Here is a 20,092-nt window from a genome sequence, read left to right as displayed (position 1 = left end):
ACTACTTCAGTATCATAGAAATATACATGTGAATGCAATTGCAGTAAAACGCATATTTTCCATGCAATCATTTTTATATAGAAGAGTGAATACAATACTACTAATCAATTAGTGTCATCAAAGAATATTTAAGAACTGAGGATAGTACGCTTTAGAATAAGTATCATAAAGATCACAACTCGTCCATACATCTCAGAACAAAACTAACATTACAATGCAATTTGCATGCAGATATAGAAGTATCTTTCTCTAGCAGAAATTACGACTGAACTGATTATAATGCTTTCATATTTGTCAATTTATATATACAATTAGGGTGTAATTTATCACAGCCTGAACCAATTTCACTGCAGCCTAACTGGGCTGCAAACAGTCCTTTTACCTCCACAACGGGCATACTATTTACAACCTGGCAGCAACCCAAATGTACTTCATCTGTCAGCTCATTTGCCTGTGCTGTCTGCCTGGATAAAATGGAACTCCGAAGAAAGAATATCATGTAATATTACCAGTTAAGGATGAATTATATTACTCTGACACAAGACAGTCACCAAATCACAGTTTCTCCTGTGATCCGTAAGCTAATATTTATTTCAACAAAAGCTGAGCATGAAACTAAAAATTAATAATTCACAATTGATAATACAGCCCAAAATTGATTTACTGAATCTACCAACAGATAAAATGGATTACATAATTGTGCATTGCCCACCCCCTGTAGGCATTATGCAACTGATAATCAGTAGCATGTCAAAAATAAAAGCAATTCTTCCCTACATAATGTACAAAGAAAACATGTTTCAACATATTTCTTTCAAAAAGATGATCGTCTCTAAAAATTGTTAGTGATAGTCTTCAGTATCGAGCTCACTGTGAATGTGGCTTAAGAATTTGCAGTCCAGAACCTGCATCACCACGAGTCATTATGAACAAGATGCAGGCCTGCATTTGTGGTTGGCAAAGGCCATGGCCTCAGACAGCTTGATTTTGAGAATGCACGGAGAATCACAGACACACTAACGTAGATAGGAACAATTCTCCTCCATTTGGCATTTGAGTGTTCTGTTTAGTAGCTGAATGTCATTCCCATCTAAAGCTGAAGCTATTGCAAATGACAGGTAGGCAAATGTGTGAAAACAGATGTCCATTCACTCCAACCAATAGGTGATAAAATCAATGCCGAATAATAATATAAGACCCTCACAAAGTTCACTCGGGTAGAAACTGATCAAACTAGGGCTTCAGAATAGAGCTGCTACATCCGTAAGATTTATATAGTGCATATATACGACCATGCATTACAAGAAGACACAGAATTGAGAGCTCCACAATTGTGCTAGTTCATAAGCTTCAACTGACGGGAGATTTGCGGGAATATAATATTGACTCTCAGCTTTGAAAGAGGGTAAGGAAAATGATGTTGCATACCCAGACCTGACCAGAAGATTGCGGAATAAATAGTGAATAACAGCAGCAAACCATCAGGGAACAGAATCATGAGCTAGTAAATGTGGGCCTTCCCTGATCAGTTCACTTCTTGCATTCCCTGGCTTATCTTCATTAAGTTCATCTTTCACAAAATTGAGTTCACCTATTTGAACTCTGTTTGGTTCAAATTCTTCTTTGGACATTGATGAATTAGTGTTTTTCTCACTACCATTTCCAGTTTCTGTTATTCTGCTTTCATTTCCATTCAAATTATTTTGTAATGGCAAAGAATCCCTTTCCTTTACGCATCTTTGTTCTATTGCACTACCATCCACTTCCTTCATGTCTTCAAGATCACATTCATGGTTACAAGTCAATGAGCCTTGGTTTTCTTTCACAGTCAATTTTTGAAATTTGTCTCTTCCATCCATTGCTACAGAGTGATCCTGCTTGTTCGTATGTAGTCTCTGTTTTTTCAAAGCTTCAGGTCCATGGGAGGTAGAATCTGGTCTAGTAAGAATTCGCTTTTCTTTGGGAGAATCAACTGCTTCATGTCCCATAAAATCATTTGCTGAAAGAGAAGAATAAAGGATTTCTGAATTTTCGCTTTCGGGCCCTCCTAAAGTAATGCTGACTGGAGTTGGGGAATCATCATCGTCATGCTCATAATCAACTATTCCAATGGACTGTTCCCTGCCAATGGAAAAAACACAAATAAACATTTTTTGAGTTAATTATGTATATTATGTGCACGGCAGTGATGCATGTCCTCCGACAATTCAGCTAGTTTGCCAAGGAAGATAACCAGAGATGCCTAAAAACACAGCAAAATTAAATTACCAAAAACAGGCATAGATTGATCAATCTAACAAAAAAAGAAGTCAAACCTGACTGCTGAAGAGTCCACGACATTTCCATTTCCAACATTTGCACTTGCTGATTGACTGCACGAAGCAGAGGTGCGAGCAGCTACCAAGTTATCTTCATCAACACTGAAGTCGCATGGCATTTGTCAATTGGAAGGTTCAAAGTGACATTTGGGAACAAATCTGAATAGACATAAACTAAGGACATTTCTAGAAATGCATGCAAGAAAATGGAAACATGTGAATGTGGAAGAGACCTGTCTTCAGTGTAGGAATCCTCTTCCTTTTCAAGAACTCGGTCATCATTCTGCTTCATTGGCTCCGCAATGGCAGTTATGTCGCTGAAATCATTAGGATGATGTTCACCATGATCTTTTCCTCCATCTGTAACACTTTGAGGAGGATAACCTTCAAGAGACTACAATAAGAAAGGATTATCATTAATTCAGTCATCAAATCTAAACACAGAATCCACATTCTTTATAATAATTCTTTGAAACAGACATTCAATTTCATGTTAGGGAAATGCACCTGCTCATATTTCAGCTTCAGTTGCTGGAAGCTATCAACATAATCGATCTTTTCCAACTCATGAGAATAGTTTTCAACCACATATGAAATGAGAGACTTGAAATTTTCCTGCAAAATTACTCACAAGTTTTAATCAGATACACATGGAAATAAACCAATATTAGCAGACTCGACTTGGCAAGGCCTCCAATGACAACTCGACTCACACTCAGCCTTTGACTCTGTGAATGCCTTGGCCAAATAGAAGCCACATCAAATATTCAAAATTTAATTTAAAAAATAAAAATAAAAAACAAAAAATCTAATCATATATATCAATGTAAAATTGTAAGCACACACAATTAGACATCAAATATCCAAGTTTGGTAGTTTGTCTTGCATGTAAGGTGCAAAAGGTTAAATTACATCAAGATACATAAACTATATGTTTTGAAATACATATAATTAAAGCTCTGAGACATAATACATAAACATCAAGGCTGTAAGTGTCCTACAGAGTCCAAAAACCTTCAAACTACAGTCTAATGAGAACATGTTACAAAATTCTCAAGAATTTACTCTGGATCTGCCTTGGCATTTGTTGTGCTCTCCTTAGTTGCTCATCGAGGTCCAACACCAGAGTCATCTACCTCTCATGGGTTAAACAGATCCAAGTCCATCCAACTGAACTTGTACTCTGGAGTTCACAGGATTTACCAGTCCATCCAGTCTCAGAACACTGGATGGACTGAAGGATAATGGTTTACAGGGTTTATCAGTCCATCCAGTCTGAGAACACTGAATAGGCAGAAGGTTAAGGGTTTACAGGGTTATGCTTTGCAAATATCATAATATGCCAAAAGCTGAAAATGCTGTTAAAGCTGAAAATATATCCAAATTTTACCTTCAGCATGTGAGGACCAACTGGTCTGATTCCATCAACAAACCTCCCGAAATGGGCTATTCCTTTTAAATCTAATGTTAAAATTATTTAAGTTCCATAAAAGTGAAATAACTTATAGAATTAAAACCTTTAAGAATTAACATTCAGGGCTTTCTATCTTCTATAAACTTTAAAGTACCTTGGGTTTCTGTTTTTCCTTTTTTTAAAGCATAGGTGGCACCAGCAGACTGATGCATATGCTAACACAGGTCTGGGTGAGTCAAAAAACAGTCTGACCCAACCAATTCTGATAGCAATGCAATAAACTATCAATAAAATAAAATTATATGATCGCTGCTTCTGTCAACATAATTTATGCTTTTCAGCGTACAATAGTCTTTCTTATATCATGGATAATGAATCGTATTATGAACGTGAAGGAAAAAACACAATGTAGGTATTACTAACGAGATCAACACAATTCCAAAATATGATTGTTGTTTTTTCTAGATAATTTGTTTGCATGCAGTTCACAGTACAATGCAGGTGAGACAATGTATTGATGAAGTTAAAACACATATGGAGGATGATGATGAAAAAAGACCAGATATCAATCTAGTAGTGACTAAACTATCTGAAGTTCTGAGAAACTAAAAATAGCCAAATCAACAAGAAATTCAAACTAAAAATTAAGATATGAATACCTTACGAATGTACTCAATAAGCTCAAGTACTGCTGAATTAATAAGGTTATAACGATTTCCATTAGCTGTAAAGGCTTGGATAACTGGATCAAAAAGGTCATTCTTCACTATGTGACGATGAAGAAAATCATCCTGCAGTTGATACAAACATTTGGACATTCAAAATCCGTATCTAAATTGTAATGTCAGCATAATTACAATTAACTGATATTCAATAATACTTGCATTGCGGGATATTATGGTGCGCAAGAATCGAATGCCAGCCACCACAAGATATTTCTCCTTTCTGCGCGTCAAGCGAAGTACCTTCTCTATAACATCATTATTTAGAAAATAGTACCTGCGGGAATAGTCTATAAGAACTGGCAAATAATGGTCAAACTAGTTTGCACTTAACAGTGAACATCAAATCGTAGAGAATATATGATTAAAATTGGAACAGATTTCAGCTTTTCAGAAAAATACAAGCAGTAACCGCACTAAGAAAAGAGAAACAGGAATTACTTTATTCTATATGAATGGTGTAGAACACAGAAACACAAGAGGTCACAGATGTTTGAAAGAATTTCTGGGACTGTCAAACAAGCCCCTGTGCCAGCACCATCAGGACATGTAGATTCTCTCCCCAGGTATGAGCTCCCATTTGCAGGACATGCTGAGGTGATAACACCTATCAACTGGTCCATGTACTTGTCATAAAAAATATCTATCAGTGTATCCTTCTGCATGAAAATGAAATGCAGTCAACTACTAGATATGAATATGCAAATAACTGAAGCATGTATTGTTTCAGTGTGAGAAAGAGACAATAATAAAGAATCTCAACCTGTTCTACACAAAAGTCAAGGTAGAAAGTTCTCCTCTAATGCAAACTAAAGAGAAAAGTATCACTATATAATATAGGCTCAAGTGGAATACTTTGTAGTCAGCTGTGGACATCAAAAAACTTATACAATGGGAATCTGACAAATGTAAGCATGGCTTGACAAAAATATCCAATAACTGCATCAAATATGAAGCATAATAAACTGTAAACTTAAGCAGCTTCAAGGGTAACAAATATGGACATAGTTTCAAACTTTCACATGTTCAATGAACTATGACAGTCTTCAACACATAAGATTTGCTATATTATGGCACTGAGGACAATCTGGGGAAGAAGCGTAAGATTGTGATTGTATTTGCCAAGAAACAAACACGAGGATATATCATCCATCCTAACATATGTACTGAAATTTTAACCAAAGTAGGGATTTAGAGCATACCTGAGAACCTGACATTGTATAAGGGTCCAAAATCATCCGGATAATTTCCAAAAACTGGCAGCACATATCCCCTCCAAACGTGGTTGAAATGCCTTTGACCTGCACAAGTTAGATAATAAATAAGTAATGAAATTAAAAGCTACTCAATAGCATGAGACATCCATCCACACTATCATCTTGCCATACAGACCTTAAAAACCATATAAATATGTACTGCATTCAAGTTAAAAATCAGAATCCACTGTCCAGATTATCCACTATAAAACTGATCACAGAAAATAAGAATACCAAATCATGTTTCATACCAAGAGGCTGAGAAGGACATGGCCTTCTTGTTGAACCACAAATGTACGCAGAAGAGAAGCATCCTGAGTTAGAACAACAATCAAAATATCGGTCCTGCAAATTCGAACATCAAGAACTTTTAAAAAGAAGTAATGAACACACAAAACAAAGTAGGATGAAAAATATCTACGGACTAGTAATCAGAAGAGAGAATACTGCCTGAAAATATACTTAAAAAGTTGAAAACAAATCCCCAAAAAAAGAAGATCGAATTTCAATAGAACAGATGAAACACATACCCAGCTAGCCTGAGAGATTTATCTAGACTTTGTAGAGCATCTGTAATAACTTCAAACAAGCCTTCAGTGACAAGATTCCTGCCAAAGCACATCATGTAAAATGTCTAACGTCATCCTTCTTTTATATTAATATCATCGAACTAACAAAATAAGCCAGCTTATTACATATATAAGCAGAAGGCCTCTTACATTTTGCAGACACAAGGAACATCTATTTAAATAGAGATAAAAACGGTCATTCGACCCCATAATAGATTTATGCCTGTAGGGTATTTAGCTAGAGAAGTGGCTGCCTCATTTGACTTCGTTTCCTTTTACTCACGTTTTCAGAATATTGAAACAGGAGGTAGACAATTATCCAAAGAGGTCAACATCGCACATTTTAACGAATTAAGAGATGGAGCACTGATGGATAATTCTCCAAGCAAATGTTCTAATATAGCCACAGGATGCTTATTCATCAGTTTTAAAGGCGTTTTTCTCTTTTTGTTGTGATATTTAACTGAACATTCAAGGGCCTGTGGATCAATTTATTTTTTGTGGAATTGCAAGGGTATCCGTATGTTGGATAGGGAGTTTCTTTAGAAAATGATTCTGTGCTTCTTTTGAGAAGACTTTTTTTGATATGTTATGAAGTCAGTTTTGATGTAACTGACAGGCAGATGGGGGGTAGAGTATAAGTTCATACCTTGTAATTATCTCTTTTTGACTCAGTCAAACTGTGCCTCAGAGGCACCTGAAAAGTGTAATATCAATTCTGAATGGAATATAAATCACAAATTTTTTTCTTGGAAAAAAATAAGATTTAGGCGCGCGCACACACACAAACACTATGCAGACTTTATGTAATCTCAGGATTATTTCATAGAAAGAAAAGCACACAATAACAGTCAAAAAGATGACGTGCTACTTCAAATATCTTTGACTAAGGCAAAAAGACAACAAATCAGAATAGGTCAAAAACAAATATAGAACCGTTACTATGAATGTGACATAAAATTTTGAAAGAAAGATCTAAAATGATGACAAATACAACTTAGGTTGGGCAACACCAGAAGAAACTGCACAAAGTAAACTGCTAAGAACAAAGTGATTTTGTATAAAACATACCTTACAAGTCGCATTTGGTGAACAAGCTGCAGACTCCTGCCGAGACTACAAAATTCTTGGAGGAATAAAACCTGCAAAACCAAAGGAAATTGCTGAAAATTTTGGAACTAGCAGTGCAAAAAGAGGGGGAAAAAATAAAAGGACAAATTCTTGGTCAAGCATTACAGGGAGAAGTAAAAGATATTCTAATTTGACCTATCCACTAATAAACATTAACAGGACCACAACAAAAGGAAATCACGTATCAATATACAATAATAGTTTAACTTTATATCCAAAACATGAATTAGTGTGAGGCAGTGCGAGGGAAGAAAACTTAAAATTCTAGTAGGGATGACCTTGTTAGAGATTTACAACATTTAAACAAGTCTGAAATGAGTGTGTATTACTTATTGTGTGTCCATGTGTGATATCAACATCTGCATATTGCTACATGCATGTATATAGAAAATCAAACGCATGAGAATATTAATAATTATAACCAAGGAAAAAAGTTGTTCCTTCTTCCCTTTTTTCCAATAGTCCCCTTAAAAAAGGTATGAACTTTGTCTGACAGTCATTTTGTCTTCCTTTGGTGTTTAGGAGGCCAAGCACTAAATGCTTTAGGCCTACTCTATCATGCATTGTCGTCAACTGTCAAAGCCAAAAAGCTCTAGGCAGTAGAGGTAATTATTGTCTTTTGAGCAACACGCAGCATACTTGAAAACAATGTTCAGTGATGAGACGTAGATGCAAGCACGTTTCAAAGGGAGATAGAAATTAATTTGAACACACACAGACACACGCATATATGTTGCACTGCCTTTGGGGACGGGGGCACAAGTTTCCAGTATGGCTCGAGCACACCCCAAAATTTTCCAAGGGACAGCAAGTTGGGGACGGCAATAATATATATAAATTATAAAATAATAATAATAATAATAATAATAATAATAATTATTATTATTATTATTATTATTATGATTATTATTATTTTAAATTCACCATGTGCATAAAGGTAAATGAATCATAAATAATAAATACATCATTGCAATAAAATTATAAACATTCAACTAGCTAAGAAATTTGAAATTCATATTAATAATTACAAAACCAAATACATTAATCTAAAATTCGAGTTGAAGTTTTCAGTTACAGGATGATGAGTCAAGAGCAGTGTTGAGCAAGTGAACTATTCTCCTAGTGTGACACATGGTAGTTAGTTGGAGGGTATCCATCTATATGACAGTCCAAATGGCCTAGTGCTAAAACACTAACTCTTGCTAGTTTGACCTTTCAAAGACCTAATTTGTCTTGCCAAAATGGCCTAGTGCTAAAAAACTAACTCTTGCGAGTTTGACCTTTCAAAGACCTAATTTGTCTTGCCATAAATGTCAAATCAAAAACCTGGGTTGAATTACTAGAGCTAGTTGTCTTGCTTGCTATTTTTGGTCAAATCCAAAAGCAGATTGAGTTTTACTATTCTTGGTTGACATTCTTGCATGTAAACTAATTCACCTTATTATCCCAGTTGGCAAGCATGCTAATTTTGTCAAAATCAAACCTTGGCTCAAATTCCTAATATTGCCAATCTCAACACCTAAATCAACCCTCTCTGTTGTTAGGTTTGTCAAATAAAAGCCAAGTTTGATTGGTCAACCACACTAGATATTTTCCTAATCCTGTGAAAGCAAAAAGGGCCTTTCTTACAGTCACTGCTACTAATATGGCCAAGTTAAACAAATTCAACTTCCTTGGCATAGTTAGCAAAGTTGCAAAGTGTGTTAGAGCCTTAAACATAGTGTGGTTTCTTTACATCAGTCTGACATGTAAATCAATCTTGAATCCTGGTTTATTATTCTTGGACAAAGTAAGTGCAAAGAACAGTTTTGGAAACATTAGTCTTAAGAGGAAATGTGCTGAAATGAGTCATTGCTGGCAACCTTTACTTCACACAAGAGGTTGTATTCACAAATAAACATCCATACAACCTTCATTGTTTGAGGGAAAAAATATGTGGCTACTAGGACAGCACACAACAAAGCAACAACCCAATAATTCCTTGCAAACAGTGCTAAACACAGTTCAACAACTTTCCTGTAGGATAGGAGTGGGTTTAGAAACTTGTTAAATGTGCCACATAGGAACAGTCTCAAAGACGGTCTACTTCACCTTCAGGACAGAACTAGAAGGTTTTCATCAACAATAACTGTGTCCCTGATTCATGCCACAGGAAGTAAAGGTTGGCAGACTTCTTAATTATTTCTAAAGGGATGTCGTTTTTAAGCAACAGTAATTATAGGCTGAAGTCCAGCACTGAGGGTTATTGCTTTAGATAGTTAAGTGACAGAGGAGAAAATAAATGTCAACACTGAACAGGAGTATTTTTAACAGTTATCATTGGAATTTAGCATAAACAACAACTTTTTCACACTAAAAGCTCATCCAAACCAATGTTCCACCAAGACTCTAGGACGGGGAGACGCGGGTGTGGGGAGACGCGCAAAGGGGACGTGTGGGAGTACCCTCAAATTTTAGGAAAATTTAGGGCGGACGGGGGGACGTCGGGGTATATAATTTTTTTCCTTTTTAATATATATATATATATATATATATATATATATATCAAATTCATATTCTATAATGAAAGCATAAATACAATAATATATACATATTTGAATTAGATAATGAAATACATTGATCCATATTCATCATCCTTACTAATACATACATGATTCATCCATAGACCACGATATTCAATAATGAAATACTCTGATCCATATTCATTATTCATTATTCACCATTCTAGAATCTAATTAACATTAAGAAAAATAGACTATAATAGATACTGAAATCTGAAGTCTGGAATAGCAAATTGATATAGCTAAAACTCAAAAACAGTGGAGTGATGAGTCTAAAAGTCACTCTAAAATACACAGAGGGCTTGGTGCTCTTGATTAAATACTAATCCCATACCTCCTTGTACATGACAAAATGCAATGGCAACATTGCAATCCATTGAATCCTGAATTCCTGAAAAATTGTTAAGACTGCTGGATTTTGAGTGAGATCTAAAATTCTACTTTCTCCATATGAAATCCAATGAGGTCGTAACCACTCTCAAACATCCTGAGTCATTTCATGGTAATGTTAAAAATTTAAGTAAAAGTGACATTCTCCTTTATTTTTCATTTTCATCCTTTTATTTTAAGAATTTAACATTACCATGAATTGCATAGCATTAGTAGGGAAATATGGTCAAATACTAGGTTTTCTCTGTGATAAATCATTGTTTACAAGCAAATTTAAGGGGGGACGCATAGCCCATTTTGAGGGGCTTGGGGAGTCATGTCCCCCACACTGGGAAACGTCCCCCCCCTGTGCGTCTCCCCAAAAGGGGGACGTGGGGAAATGTTTCCCCAGACGTCCCCCCGTCCCAGGTGCGTGGGGTGGGAGGGGTGCGTGCACCTGACCCTGAGGGACGCATCCCTGTGGAACACTATCCAAAACAGCAAGAGAATCCATCCAAATAGCAAAGTAAACCCAGTCAAAATCGGGTTAGACATACCGTTTTTTCCTTGGGGACAGCAGAACGGCACCTGAAAAGTCCCCAAAATTTGCTCGATAAGGGTTGGGAGTGGTTTGGAAGTCACAAGGTCCCCAAAAAATTGGGGACATTCCCAACCCCTATAAAAGTCCCCGGAGTACGCCGTAACCAAGGTTACTTGGGAGCAGGGAGCAACATTTTCAAAACCTCTCGGGTCGAGAGCGGATCAACAACGAATTTTTATATAATATATATTTTTATATACTTTGATGCATATATGTCAACAAAACATGTAGAATGATGAATTAGATATAAAAAAACATAAAAACATGGATTAAACCATATAACATCAATCATCTAGAAGTTATAATCTTCATCAACCACGTCCACAAGTTACAAGTTCTCATTTGTATAGCATGTAAGGGTTCACATAACCAAAATAACATCGAGTGCAATCCATCTCTGAACTGAAAATACATCAATAAATAGGCTCTAGATGGCCTCCAACATGCAAAAAAATCATGCTACAATAAATAGCTACATATCATCAAAATCATTACCTATCTTGGGATCTTTGTCATTAATATCACCCTCTAAGCAATTAACATAAGATACAAAAATGTAGCATGGCAAGTCAAGATTTTGTTTGAGTGAAGGGTACATTTTTAGTAGGGTCATGATAGAGGAGTTTGACGACCAATGTCACCAACATCAAGGTACATAGAGGGCTTGGTGTTCTTGATTAAATACGAGTTCCATACCCTAGTACATGACAAAATCCAATGGAAACATTGCAATACCCCCAATCCTAAAATCTTGAAAAACTGATAAGTCTACCGGATTTTGAGCGAGATCTAAAATTCTACTTTCTTCATATGAAATCCAATGAGGTTGGAACCACTCTCAAACATCCTGATTCATTTCATGGTAATGTTAAAAATTTAAGTAAAGTAACATTCTCCTTTATATTTCATTTTCATATTTAACATTACCATGAATTGCATATCAATACTAGGGACATAAACTTGAATATTAGGCTGCCCTACTCAAAAACTCTTGTTTCTTTGAAAAAAAATTGCATTTGGATCATCTTTGTGACAAAATTTGTGAAAAAACCAGGGAGCAAATATTTTTTTGTGGGACTCTAGGAGCAGATTCGAAGAGGGGGGGTGCTCCCTTGCAACCCTGGCCGGAATGTTGGGTATGAGGGAATTTTTGGCGGGGACGGGTCCTCGTGCAACATATATATATATATATATATATATATATATCGAGAGAGAGAGAGAGAGAGAGAGCCAACAAAATTAAGTTTGAATTAGTTCTACACACTTAAGTAACAGGATTCGTCCTAAACCCCCCACGAGTTTGAATCCTGCGAATCGGACACGATTCGCTAGGAATTCGAATCCTAGAACGGGACACGACGTGTCCGTACAGGATTCGTACGAATCCCATACGAACACATCGTGTCCCAATTCTGGGATTCGAATCCCCTAAAACTGCTTGCTATTGAGGCACACTTATGTCTATTTTTGCTTGTCAACCAAGTCTGACTTCTCCTTTAGATGATACCGACGTGCTGCAACAACACTTTGAGCTTAGCTGACTTCGTAAATTTTCATGTTTGATCTATCAAAGAACTCGGAGATGAAATTATTATGTCCACTTATAGAATTTCCAAACTCTAGAATCTGAGAAATACTAAGCATTTCTTAAGACAATAAAGTGAAGGAACAATAAGCAGTGTTTGGTGAGATTTCCCTGGAGATACAACATTGCCTTAAATCCAATAGTTTTGAAATAAGATGATACCAGCATAGCAGTTCAGATCATTGGAATCCTGTTCTAGAGATAAAATATTGTTTGCCATTGGCAGAACTGATGTTAGTCTTGCTGGGAATCATCTGTTTGGAGCTTCCAAATATGGTATTAAGTGTGAAATATTTCCAAGTTCTATAAGCAGGCATTGTTGTGAGAGGTTAAAGATTTTAAGTAGTGAGGATAATATTTTTTCCTTATTGAAACTTGCTATAAAGTTTCCTAAAGGCAGAAGCCAAATTCTAGTGTAAAACTTATTGACCTGAAAACTCAAGTAGTAGGAGGAGGAGGATGCAGAGGAGAGCAGTGGTGACCATGATGATGAGGACATTGATGCTGATTCTGATGATGACTCTGAGGATTGACAACTACCTATTGCCTTGAGGCTTGTATACTTGTAATTGTTGTATATTTTCTATTTCTATTTGCCATTGGCATTGCACCAACACTACCTATGTAACACATTTTGATTTGATGACTTAATGAGAAAACTACAGCTGTCAATGTCTTTATCTTACTATCTTGTAGTTGTAAGTTGTCTTTCATTTATGAATCATGATTTATGTGACCACTGACATGTATTTGAATTTTGTATGTACTATGCATGCTATAGATGAAGATCTATGTTTGAAATCAATGAATTTGTATCATTAATTAGAATTTGTGTAAGAAATAATTTTATATATATATATATATATATATATATAACGAATCCTACGTGTCCTGTTCCGGGGAGTCAACGTGTCTGAATCCGACACTCGAATCCCCGTATCCTACAAATCCCAAATCCTTGTGTCAGGTGACTTAGCTACACACATATATACAAAATCATTAATATGTATATGCTCATACCTGCACACTTGATGTCTATGTAGCATCAAGGTATATGCTCATACATCATCAAGGTATACACGCAACATACATAATCATTATATATGTATATGCTCATAGTTGTACAAGTGCATGTCTATGTAGCAGAAAGGTTTGAAAAAACACATTACACTGAATCTGTTCATAAAACACATTTTAACATAAATATACGCTCAAAGATTTAAAAAAAAAATGCCATTTTGGGAGGAGAGTATATATGCTTAGAACTACTGTAATCATACAATATCAAATCATATCCCTTGCTGTGTACCTTTCTACTAGATTCCTTTTTTCTTTTTTTAAAACAAGTGGTTTTTTACTATCATACCTTTCTAAACTTTTTAGAATTCTCATAAAACAAAGTTTATAACTTTATAGCTACATCCCTAGGCCCTATCATATTAGATATAGAGCACAGTGTCTGTAGTAAAGCAGGCGTTTCCCAAAAGGGGTCAGAGAAAGATACTACAGGACACTACTGTCAATTTATATTTACTACTTTGTTCTACAATGTGAAAATTTTTGAATCTAACACATCAGAAACCCCTACTACAATTTCTAGTTTACTATCTCCTACTTGTTCTTTACATTAACAAGTTATTTAATTGCATAAACATTGAAGTAAACACAAATGCATCCTTCGCAGATATACAGATCATGCATTGAAGTAAACAGAAACAATAACACAAGGGACATCGTTATTTTTGGACAATCGTCCCCGAAAAAACTCGATTCGAGAAAACCGGTGCAACATCTATGAGGGTTTTATTATTAGTAGATTTCTGAATACAACTAGGGTGCCAGAAATGTCTCACCCAACAGAGAATGTTCTCGACAGTAATACCTCTATCCGAAGACAGATATTCCGGCGAAACCGAATGATCAACCCCACAATGACTTTGACTGTTCCTTGTGTTAGATAGCGAAAGCTGCTCCAAGCATTGCTCTAGAACTACGTCACTCTTCAGGAACTGCATCACCCTCTCTCGACTGATCTGCTCTCAATCTGCCCCATAGAATCTCCCCAGCGCTGCCTCTGAAACCCTCTAGGACGTCTGCGTTAGCCTCTACGGCCTCTGCGTCCTCTGTGTTAGCCTCTACCACCCTCTCTGGCTCATATGCCCTCTGCATCAGCCCTCCTAGGCCTATGTTGTCTCTCCTGGCACTTCGCTGCCTCTCTGCTATGTATTCTTCAACCTCTTGCTGAACTGCCCCTCACTGCAACTGATCACTTGCTCGATTTCCTCGGCAAAAATCACCCCCGAAAATCGAACTAACTAATCTCTTTTCGATGTATCTCCAACTGACCCTCAAGCCTCTTATACATTTCTTGTTAGCTATTCAACAGCTGAGATTAAGTCCCTAATCAACGGCTAAGATTAGAACTGGCTTGATCCTAGTCACTTAGAACTTTCTCACCCATATTATATTAATACACATTAATATTTTTATTTTCCTAAGTTTAGACTTAGGAACTCGTTCAAAATATTAATTATTTTAATATCTCTTCATCCAGGTGGAATTTCTCCAAACGATTTCTGGGTCTTGGAGATCTCATGTGTCTTAGCCTTTCCACCAAATTCCATAGCTAGAGCACATCTGATGCTACCAAAAATCAACATACAAGTCCTCTAATCCAATAACGTCTACTCTGGTGGAGTGTCGATCCCAGTGTTGCACTAATCACAATTATATCGTAAAATCGCGGTTTTTTAAAATCGGCGATATTATCGCCTGATAAATACAAACTTTGTTTTATCGCCTCGATTTTTTTGGAAAAAATCATCTTCCTACCCAAGCTACCAGTCACTAGTAGAGGACGTGGTCTACCTCCTGTAGCTCCTAGTTCTTCAGCTTCTAGAGCACAATAGAGTCCACGGCCAACTGCACCGACATTTACATCTAGAGGGGCAGAGGAAATCAGTGGTATAATAGTATTAGACTTTAGTTATTTGGTTCATTAACTTCATTTCATTGTATATTAATATGACATTATGACTCATGATATGAGATACATTATTATATTTTTTGTTGATATTTTGAGGTTGACTTGGGAGTCAGGAGTCAGGACTTACTATTCAAGACATGATTCACTGTTATGTGCGATGTAACACTAGAAATGATATTACACATCTTGTATACTAGTTCTTTTATCATATTTATGTGTCAATGTATTTATTTTATGTTGTAGATGCTTTAAATATTAAAAAAGTTGGAAAAAAGATAAATATTTTTGTATTTTACGATTTTACGATTTTTCCCCATTTTTACCTATTTTTTCCCAATTTTTATGATTTTTCCCCTCGGTGATAATATCCCGATAACGATTAATGCAACATTGGTCGATACCCTTACTGTCTAATTCGTCCAATCCTTTAGTTGGGAACCAACCAACCTGGGAGACACAGCTAAGCAACCAATACTTGTTTTAGATTGCGCAAGATTTTAAGGATTTAAAATGATTTGAAGAAAGTGATATCAGTGTCTTGTGGAGTCAACTATCTTGCAAAGAAAATAAGGTTCAAGGATGGGAAACCACTGCTGGAAAAACTCGACTATCTCATATGCAAATGCAAAATTTAAAACTATGTGAAAGGCAGAAACTTGGTTAATTTTAGTTAAACGAGGGCCTAAAATTATTTCCGAAATATGTCTTAAATGTTACTTAACATAAGGCTCAGAAAGGTGGTGATCTAAATGTGAAAGTAAGTACTTATACCAGCACTGCAAAATATAAAATATGCACAAATAATTACTGAAATACAAAGTGGACTGAAATGTAAAATGCTGGAATAAAACACCTTTTTAAATTCAAAAATTTATTTGTATGAAATACTCAATCAAAGATCATTAGATGCATAAGTAAAACTCGCATGAGCATGTATAAAAAAACAGATGTATTTCCGAAATTAAACGAAGTGTTTTAAACTCAGATCACATTAACGAAATATCAGTGTAGTAATATGCTCTTACATCAAATGTTAAAACCAACAATATATTGTAAAACAGTAGTCTTGTAACCATGCAATATTCAGAAATTTCTATGTATAACAGCAGAAAATTTTAAATGACAAACTGATCGCTGCAATATAGAAAATTTCAGAGTTTAATTCTTTCTGATCTATTGATGTATTTGATCTAAAAACTCGGAAATAAACTATTGAACAACAGTAAAACAATTTTTAGAAATTTGTTTGCAAAAGTTACTGAAGCTAACTTCTATTTCTGTAATTATATAGCAGTACAAATTAAACTTAAATTTGCTGCTAAATTCTGAAAATTTTTGAGTTTAATTATCTCTAATCTATTGATATATTTGATCTAAAAACTCGGAAAATTACTTTAAAAAAAAACAGTGAAATAAGATTCAAAAAATAGCATGCAAAAATTTCTGAAAGTAATTATATTTCTAAAATGTAATGCAGTGAAAGATGCAAACTAATTGCCCACAGGGTTTTAGATTGACGGTGAATGGGTGCGTTGTTAAGGAACTCCTTGCGATAGGTTACCGGTTCAAATCTCCGTGGGTACTTAGGTTAGTCTTAATTAGCAAAAAAAAAAAAGATGCAAACTAATTTGCTACTAAATTTCAGATAACTAAAATTTTATGTTGGTATTAATCTTGCTTTCAATTAGATCAATGAAAGAGGTAAGGGTTTAGAGGATGTGTACCAATCAGCCCCTAGGGGCTTGAAGACACTTGAAGATGGGCTACCCAAGTCACTGAAAATTTTTCAATGCAAATGCCAAACTTAGAAATTTTTTGTTAAAATTTGTTAAATTTTTTAGGGAAATTTATGGAGAAATTTAGTGATGGAGGGTGAAGAGAGGGAGGATGAAAGGAGAATGATGGGAGACCATAAGGAGGTGGGAGATGGCTAGCGCAAGGCATCAACGCCCTTAAAAAAAAAAAATCCCACGATCTTCTTGCAATTTTTCTTCAACCTGCATACAAAATGGAGATGCCTTCGGGGCTTAGATCTCTCTCCGGAATCCATAAAAATCACCTGCAATTTTCATTTTTTTTCCTGCACAAATAAAAGACAGAAAACCCCAAAGCATGTATATACAAAAATATGAAATACCCAGAACCCCAATGAATTAGAAATTTTCTATTTACAAATCTACAATAATATTCTATAGATCTAGCAGATTTGCATATCAAAGCCCTCTATTAGCCAGATTTAAACAAATTTTGCACAATATTTAGAAATAAATTTGAAATTTTAAAGAGGCACAAGCCCAAGAAAAACCTTGTAAGTAAGATATTCTATAAAATGACTTCAAAAATTAAAAAGATAGTGGGCTCTTTTAGATTCTGCAAACTGAGAGTCAGTTGGTCCAGTTGAGGACTTCCCCAAACGCCCAAATCTTAAATGATAACTTTTGCACAAGATTTGATTGTTAGATTAATATAGATTTTAAAATGATCATAAAATCATCAAGAAATAGAGATACCTGCTACTTCTATCAAATCAAAATGATATTCTAAAACCCCACAAATCTGTGCAAGATACCTGTACACAGATCAATTCTCAAAGGCTATTGCAAATAAAAGCAGCAAAGTGTTGAAAACAATATTACCACATAAATCTGAAAGAAGAACACCACGATCTGAAACCCCAAAGTCTTTGCGTTTTATTAACCAGAAAAAGTTACAAGAGCTTTCTTAGAGCAAGTACACGATTCAGAAAAATCAGATCCAAATAATGGAGAGAGGCCTCTCATTTATAGAAAAATTCTCCAACGGCTAGTTGGTTTGATCCTCGTAAAAGCAATCTCGATCGTTGATGAAGATCAAATGATTTTCATCATCACCGTTGAAATAAAGTTACTTATGAGAAAATTCGAATTTCACTTTTAATTTCCTTTTAATTAACTCAAAAATGATTATTTTGAGTTAATTGCCGCAAAAAGTTGACTTTGACTTAACTACTATGGCCCAAGGGTTCAAAATATTTTGAAATTTTCAATATTCCCTTGGCCGAGGACCTCCAAAAATTAAAAACTTTAAAACCCACGAATTTTAAATGTTGGAGAATTTAATTTTTCCTAGGACCTAAATTAATTAAATTTCTGGCTTTAGCATTTTAATTTATTTTAGCCAGAAATTTTAATTAATTGACTCATGAGGGGATTATTAATTTTTCCAACCCTCTAATATTTAGCCATGGTGTCTAACTATGAGGGACCATGCACTAAATATTTTTTACATGAAATATTACATTTCTAACCCATGAAGGGGGAACACTCGTTCGTTATAGACCCTCAATAATTACCCATTTTTGCGACACAAAATATGATCTAGTAGACTAAGTGACTTGTAATAAAATAATCTAACCAAATAGTTAGAATTATTCCCAAATCACTTTTACAGAGACTCGATAAATAACACTAGGACTCATTTAAAATTTGACGACAAAATCCACCCTAGCTTTGGGGTGAAGTTGGTGGGAAAAACTTTGTCAATCATCCGTGTTTAGAAACACATGAATCGGTGAGACTATAAACCTCCTAGGATAGAAATCATCATCAGAAAAATAAATTTACCTTGGTTGTTACATACATTTGTCTTACTAGGATCATTTACAATACAAAACGCAGAATGGGTTTACAAAACTCCAATGTACATATAGGTGATAATGATGGATATGCGGATCATCGAAGTGCTTGAACATGATGGAAATCCATGCTCGATAATATGTACAACTATGGGGTAGTTGACATGGAGTGGTCAATAGGTAGACAGGGAGAAGGTGAGAAGGGTTGACCAAGCCCTCCTCACCTTTTCCCTCTCTCCTCACCAACCATTCCACCTCGCCTACCCCCCATACTACTTTCTTCATTGATAGAGAGTATACTGATTCCTACACTACCCACCTCCATGAGTTGCTCCCCTCCATTTCCTACTTTAGGTCATTGGACACGACCACAGTGAAACACGAGATGCTTTCCACTATCCTCATGGAGGAAGCCCTTTATTTCATCAACACGCCCATAAACTTCGCCTTGGTTGTTGTCCTATCAACCATTGCTTCGACAATGAATGTAAATACCTTCACAAACAACTTCATCCCACCTTCATGCATAACCCATCTTCCTCCCATTGCCTCCACATAACCTACCACCAACTCCTTCCATGTAAAAAGTGAACCTTTCTCACCTGAGGGAGACGAGAACTTTGTGAGGCCCTCCACCACCTCCACCACTTCCTGAAAGCCTTTTGGCCTACTCTGTTTCCTAGACACCACGCCATCTTGCCTGATCCTTACCCCCAATCCATGTTCTCCCACACAACCTCCCTTTCTGACATTCCTAGACAACATATTATTCACATCCCATCCCCTGCCCCCCTCCTCATACCACCTTTTCTCTGAGAGGGACATCAAGAGAGTAATCAGAGTTATGAGTACCAATAGAGTGGCAGACGAGGAAGGGCTTCAAGCCCAATTCCTTAAACATGGAATCCAGTCTCTTGAGTCCTATCTCGCTGATTTATTTAACCATGTGGTGCGTTAAGCCCCCATC

General features: G+C 35.9%; 1 protein-coding gene across 4 annotated transcripts in view; it reads right to left on the bottom strand.

Annotated features, from left to right (window-relative positions):
- Window positions 1–546: 546 nt before the first annotated feature.
- LOC149262587 (uncharacterized) overlaps window positions 547–20,092 on the bottom strand; it is a 331,558-nt gene continuing 312,012 nt past the window's right edge. For 3 of the 4 annotated variants that reach the window (XM_089424931.1, XM_089424932.1, XM_089424928.1), the window contains 11 exons: window positions 7,351–7,421; window positions 6,241–6,318; window positions 5,962–6,055; window positions 5,657–5,755; window positions 4,896–5,113; window positions 4,617–4,731; window positions 4,392–4,523; window positions 2,826–2,933; window positions 2,552–2,712; window positions 2,316–2,420; window positions 547–2,121 (listed from right to left, as the gene is read on the bottom strand). In XM_089424931.1, coding sequence (XP_089281057.1) covers window positions 1,482–2,121; window positions 2,316–2,420; window positions 2,552–2,712; window positions 2,826–2,933; window positions 4,392–4,523; window positions 4,617–4,731; window positions 4,896–5,113; window positions 5,657–5,755; window positions 5,962–6,055; window positions 6,241–6,318; window positions 7,351–7,421 — 1,821 coding nt within the window. In that variant the 3' untranslated portion in view covers window positions 547–1,481. The remainder of the gene's footprint in view (window positions 2,122–2,315; window positions 2,421–2,551; window positions 2,713–2,825; window positions 2,934–4,391; window positions 4,524–4,616; window positions 4,732–4,895; window positions 5,114–5,656; window positions 5,756–5,961; window positions 6,056–6,240; window positions 6,319–7,350; window positions 7,422–20,092) is intronic. The other variant, XR_016259169.1, reaches the window with a different exon arrangement.

Source organism: Pinus tabuliformis, chromosome 6, assembly GCF_031772625.1.
Source record: "Pinus tabuliformis cultivar Carrire ecotype Pingquan chromosome 6, CPIR1, whole genome shotgun sequence".
NCBI lineage: Eukaryota > Viridiplantae > Streptophyta > Pinopsida > Pinales > Pinaceae > Pinus > Pinus tabuliformis.
Note: the sequence above shows the minus strand (reverse complement) of the source record. Positions and strands in the feature narration are given on the sequence as shown.